Here is a 6,452-nt window from a genome sequence, read left to right on the forward strand (position 1 = left end):
TGACATTCAGTAGAAATGTAGGGAAAAAAGTGTGTTGTTAGAAGGTGCAAAGGACACAAAACACTCAACGTGTTACTCCCTCCATTGGGAACGCCTGCCTGTTTGAGTGGGGTGAGGGGTGGGGGAGGGGCGGAAGGATGTCGGGGTGGAGAAAGGAATAGACAACTAATGGGATGGAAACTTAACGAAGCTTCAACACTGAACCGGGCCAAGAGCTTCTCTCACAGCAGCTTGCAGCACAGGTCCAGCCCTGGCAGAGCACCTGGCAAGGCTGACAGTAGGCGCTCAATCCCTGTAGCCCCTTCAAAAATTGCCCTAGCAGCACAGCCATTTATCTAGGGTCTTTACATCCTGCATCAGCTCCTTGTCTATCCTCAGGATAGTGCATATTTTCATTTAAACTAGAATTCAGAATCCTTTCAGGCTACTTCACAAACACCACCTCCAGAGCTGTGGGATGGGATTATTGCTAAAATGTAACATCCTGTTGGACAAATTAAGATCTATTTCCTCCCAATTTCTCTGATGATTTAGGCTCTTCCTGGTTTATTTTTTGATTCCGACTGGGATTTGGCTCCCTGCCCCCAAGCCGTCCTCCATTGTCAGGCTTGCAACCAGCTCAAAGCCCCAGGCCTAGCGAGGCCTCCTCCACAGCAACCCTGCCAAAGGGGCCAATGAGCCTTAATTTCCGCTGGAGGACAATCCCTGTGGAGTCTTCCTCATGCTCCAGCGTCAGCCCATCATCTTTTGGAGGGTGAGTGAACCTGAACCTATACCGAGACAAGGTTTGGAATTACAGAATTACAGGGGAACTGGGAAGCCAGTGGCCTTAGGCAAGAGTGGACAGGCCAGTCCTGACTGGATTAGAATTACGTTTTTGTGACCCATTGCATTTCACAGTAAAATAATACCAGAAGAGATAAAATAACCGCATTTCCTTTTTTTTTATATCAACCTTACGACAAGCTTTAAAAATACTGAAGAATCACAAAAGAAGCAACTCAATGGCCTTCATACCTTCGGCGTTGCTAATATTGCCTTTAACTAACGTCATCTCTTTTCAAATAACACTCTTAAAGAAAACAAAACACCCAAGGGATGATTGTTGTGAATTCTTTGGGCTCCGTACTCAACGCTTAATCGTCTTGCCTCGTTGAGGAAGAGTTCAATAGAAAAGAAGAATGGAAATGGATTTGTTGGAGTGAAGCGTTGGCTCGTACCCACCCCACCCCCCCCCACCACCCCCCCACCCCCCACCTCCTCCACCCCCGCCCCACCTGGATCCCCTGATCCCTACCCACCCTTGCTCAATCGGGAGGCACGTATTGAAAGTCAGGGAGTGGGAAGGGATGCAAAAATAGCCAATAGGTCTGAGGCTGGGAAATGGGGTTCAGCACACTTGCTGCATCCACGACTAAAGGAAAGGATTGAGCTCATGATAGAATAGACACTGCAGCACACACAGCGATCCCTGCTCCCTTTTCTCAGTGTTGACCCACAGAGTGGGACTGTCGACAAAAAGGACAGGAAAGAGCCCATTACACTAGACCGTTAAAAATAAAACTTGTGTTAGACGTAACCTTCTTTTGTCATAATGAGTTTAAAACGTGCTTCACCCCTCTCCCCTTTCTTTTGAGAGGAACCTGTATTTTTAGCAATCAAATATCACGAGCTGGTGTTTCGTTACATCCTCTTGCATCCACTGAAAGCATTCATAAATGTTGCTCGGGTAGGGAGGGGTTGGCTCAATCGCAAGGGTCAAAGTTGAGGCCTTACAGTTTATCTGTAAAAATGAGAGTTAGGTTAATTGGTTGAGATTCTTCCTGGGATCCCAGACCCTACAAGACTGTACGGTTACACATCTTGAAGGGAAAAGATAGGAAGGCCCACAAAATGTCAACAAAAGGTCCGTCATTGGGTATTTCCTGAAAGAAATCCACTGTAGCACCGCCCACCCCAAGGTTTCATAGCCCCTCCCCCCCCAACGACCTTGAAGCCTTGCTTGTGATAATCTCCAATAAAGTCTCGCGCTTATTTCCATGAGATTAGCTCAACTCAGCGACACTGTTCTTTCATAGCTTTGCATCGCAGAAATTCTGACGTTGGCGCCCCACCCGTGACATGGGCTTTGAGTACATCCAATGTCACCGCTTCCCCCTGAAGCATCCTCGGACAGACAACCAGAGGACGAATTTGGAATTTGACTCGTTTGCATAACACAAATGGAAAATATCAGCATCTGGCCAGGCTAAGGGCCCTCCTGATTCCTATGATGATTATCTCACATATCTCGGTTAGATGCGTGCCGACCTCTTGGACTTTGGGGTCATTTAGAAGGTCAGCCAGGTTATTCGCTGGTGATTGAAAATGGCTGCTGTCCAGAGAGAAGAGTCAGGAAAGTAGTTATTAGAATGGGATGTAAAGAGGCAGTGCTGGCTTGGACTGATGGGACACTGCAAATGGCCTCCAGTCTGGAAATGGTAGAGTCAGGAAAGGGTGGGACACTGCAAATGGCCACCAGTCTGGAAATGGTAGTCAGGAAAGGGTGGGACATTGCAAATGGCCGCCAGTCTGGAAATGGTAGAGTCAGGAAAGGGTGGGACACTGCAAATGGCCACCAGTCTGGAAATGGTAGTCAGGAAAGGGTGGGACATTGCAAATGGCCGCCAGTCTGGAAATGGTAGAGTCAGGAAAGGGTGGGACACTGCAAATGGCCAACAGTCTGGAAATGGTAGTCAGGAAAGGGTGGGACATTGCAAATGGCCGCCAGTCTGGAAATGGTAGTCAGGAAAGGATGGGACACTGCAAATGGCCACCAGTCTGGAAATGGTAGTCAGGAAAGGATGGGACATTGCAAATGGTCGCCAGTCTGGAAATGGTAGAGCCAGGAAAGGATGGGACACTGCAAATGGCTGCTGATCTACCAATGCAAAGTTTAGCAAATGGACTAATGGATACAATGCAAATGATAGCCCAGTCTGGACTGCAGAATCAGGAAAAGGATTTGCAAAGACCCTCTGAGAGAGAGAGAGAGAGAGAGAGAGAGAGAGGGAGAGAGACAGAGAGATAGAATGCAAATGATCGGCAGCCTAGCCTGGGACTGTACTGGACTGATTGACAGCTACAATACGAAGCTGCACTGGACTGCTACACACCTTAATCTGCCAAAACAGTCCTGGACTGTAACTGGGGAGAGGGTGGGATGGGGAGGGTGCTGGGGGTGGGGGGTGGGGGGTGGGGTGGCGAGGGTTGGAGGTGCAATAAAACGTTCTGTTCTGCGGCCAGTTACTCATTCCCCCTTCGTTTTGTTTTGTTTTGTTTTTTTTTTGTTTGCATTTACGCATCGAGTTCACGGACCAGCAGTGGGGTCATTAAATCTGCGTCTCTTGCACATTCTCTTTGGAGCTGGATTTAAAGAGTAGTGGTTCGTGCACAGAGTTGTGAAGTGGGTTTTTGGTGCAGTTCAGGGCGCCGCCTCCTCCGCCACCAGCGGCGGTGGTGTTGTTGTTGTAGTGAGCCTTGTAGGCCGTGTAGTGGTTGAGGTGCTCGTGGTCGACGGCTGGGAGAGTCAGGCAGCTGTCGCCGGGCGTGGCCTCTGTCATGTCATCCTCCACGTTGATGATCTCGATGGTGCGGGTCTGGCCGTGGTGCTTGTGGAGCTGGTGCTGTTTGCGCAGCTTGTAGAAGATGATCAGCATGACAGCGGCCATGAAGGTGATGGCAACAAAGCAACCGATGATGATCTTGGTCGTCTTCATGACATCATCCAGGCCGGCCATGATGTTGTCAGTCACCTCCGTGGTGATGGGGACCGTGAAGGCCTTCTCGGTGGACTTGGTGCTGCGGGGGGTGAGGGAGGTGGTGGAGTATGGCGTCTCCCAGTGGCCGGAAGGGGTGGGCCCAGGCTCGCGCTCCGTTGACTTAGGCTCATCCACCACCTCTACCGTCTCCACCGTCACCGTGGTGAAGTAGCTGTAGCTGTTGCTGCTGTCTACGGCCGAGACGTTGAGGGTTGCTGAGGCTGTGGCGTTGCCGGCCGAGTTGCTGACCAGGCAGGTGTACAGGCCCGTGTCCTGCACCGTCACGTTGGTGAAGTTGAGCGTGCCGTCGTGCAGCACCGAGATGCGCACCCGGTAGGAGCCGTGGGTCATCAGCGTACCGTTGGGGGTCATCCAGTTGACCGAGGTCATGGAGGTGGCCGCTCGGCACTTGAGCTCGGCCGCCATGCCCTCGGTCACGTTGAGGTCGGTGGGAGGCTCGACGATGACCGGCGCGTAGCACGTAAAGTGGCTCTGGTCCAGCTCGCCGATGTAGCGGGCCTTCAGGTTGGGTGGCGAGTGGCAGCGGGCGCAGCAGGTGGTGTTGCTAGGCACTGTCTCCTTGAGCCACCAGCTGAGCCACAGGACGTCACAGTTGCAGTGCCAAGGGTTGTGGTTGAGGTGGACCCGCTCCAGCCGGTGCAGGGGCGTGAAGAGGTCGTGGGGCAGTGATGTCAAGTTGTTGTGTGACAGGTTGAGCTCCTCCAGTGACTGGAGGTCGTCGAAGGCGTTGCGCTCTATCAGTTGAATCTGAGCATGCATCAGCCACAACTTGCGCAGGTTGGTGAGGCCTTGGAAGGAACCGGGCTGAATTACCTCCAGCCGATTGCCCGACAGCTCCAGCTCCTCCAGCTTGATGAGGGGCGTGAGGTTGGGGATCTCCACCAAGTTACACATCCCCAGGTTGAGGTACCTCAGGTTGATCAGCCCCTCGAAGGCCGCGTCGGAGATGTACTCCAACTTCTTCAGCTCGCCCAGATCCAGGCGCCGCAGCGAGGGCACGCGATTGAACGCGTAGGAAGGGATACTCTCGATGGGATTGTTCCTCAGCCAAAGCTCTCGGAGCTTTGACAGGTACTCGAAAGCCCCGCTGGGCACGGTGGTGAGCCGGTTGTCGAAGAGCTCCAGCGTGTTGAGGTTGGTGAGACCATTGAAGGCCCCGACTTCGACCTGCCGGATCAGGTTCTTGCTGAGCTGCAGGATCTCCAGGTGCCGCAGTTGCTTGAAGGTGTCCGCCTTGATGACCTGGATAATGTTCTCCTGCAGGTTAAGGTAGCGGGTGTTGGTGGAGATGCTGTCGGGAACCTCCCGCAGCTCGTAACGTGTACAGATCACCTTGCTGAACTGGTTGCTGCAGGAGCAGCCCTTGGGGCAGACGTGAGACTGGACAAGTCCAGCCAGCAGTGACAAAGTCCAAAGGGTCAAAAATACGAGTCGGCTAACAGTCCTGCCAAAGTTGAATCTCATCCTCTGCGTTTGATGTGCCTTCATCATCATCATCATCATCGCTTCCATTCATAATTTATCAACAATTCTTGACCAAACCATCCAGATCTCTCTGTGGGCTGAAACAGACAGGGACATTAAAGAAGGTAATTTCAGTGATGCAGGAATATTTACATGACAGATCAGTAGATGTTCTCAGTGTAGTCCATGCACAATGATCATCAGAACTGGAGGAGGCTGTTCAGCTCCTCGACCCTGCTCCGCTATCCAATGATATCACGGCTGATCTGTGACCTCACTCCACATTTTCCCCATATCGCTTAATAAACAAAAACCTATCAATCAGCGTTTTAAAATTAACAATTGATTGACTGCTGTTTTCAGAGGAGAGTTGCAATTCTATGACCTTTTGTGTGCAGAATTCCACTCCTGAAAGGCGTAGCTCTAAGTTTTAGACTATGTCCCCTTGACCTAGACTCCTCAACCAGTGGAAATAGTTTCTGTCTATCTATCCTATATGATATCTTGAAAACTTTGAATAAATCACCCCTTATCCATCTAAATTCCAGGGAATCCAACCCTAGTTTGTTTAATCTCTCCAAGAGCCTAATCCTGGTGTCCTTCTGGTAAATCTACACTGCATTCTCTCCAAGGCCAACAGAGGGAGAGAGCTCTAGATTTCATGAAGCTTTGTGTGAAGAGGTACTTTCAGACATCACCCCTGAATGACCCAGCTCTAGTTTTAAGTTTATGTCTCTGCCCCTGTGTTCTAACTCCTCCACCAGAGGCAACAGCTTCTCTATCTACCCTATTAACTCCATCTTAAACACCTAACCAGGTGTTAAACTCCTGCCCTTTAGCACCTGCCATTGCATTGGAAGGATATGTAGGTTGATGCTCAACTTGCTTGGCCATGTTTTGAATGCACCTTCCTTGGCCATCAAATCCTGGAGTCAGACTCGAACCCAGAGCTCCTAGCTCAGGGGCAGGGCAGCTAATCACTGTGCCACAAGGTCTTTGGATTACTGGCCCAGCGATGCAACCACCACATTACAGTATCTACCAGCAATTATACATTGGGGATGTTAGCATAGCGGTAATGTTACTGGACTAATAACTCAGAGGCCTGGACTAATGCTCCAGATGTTAAAGTTCAAGCCCCACCATCCCTTATTCTTCTATATGCAA

The 6,452-nt window shown here is 50.7% G+C and overlaps 1 protein-coding gene across 1 annotated transcript; it reads right to left on the reverse strand.

Annotated features, from left to right (window-relative positions):
* Positions 1 to 3,371: 3,371 nt before the first annotated feature.
* Positions 3,372 to 5,324, reverse strand: LOC121271495 (leucine-rich repeat-containing protein 4B-like). Its single transcript, XM_041177478.1, has one exon. The coding sequence runs from the start codon at positions 5,322 to 5,324 to the stop codon at positions 3,372 to 3,374; it is 1,953 nt and encodes a 650-aa protein (XP_041033412.1).
* Between the last annotated feature and the right edge of the window lie 1,128 nt (positions 5,325 to 6,452).

This window comes from Carcharodon carcharias, chromosome 31, assembly GCF_017639515.1.
Source record: "Carcharodon carcharias isolate sCarCar2 chromosome 31, sCarCar2.pri, whole genome shotgun sequence".
NCBI classification, from domain to species: Eukaryota; Metazoa; Chordata; class Chondrichthyes; order Lamniformes; family Lamnidae; genus Carcharodon; species Carcharodon carcharias.

Excerpts from the sequence above, each read along its gene's own strand:
- LOC121271495 (XM_041177478.1), bottom strand. The coding sequence starts at position 5,324 with ATGATGATGATGATGATGAAGGCACATCAAACGCAGAGGATGAGATTC.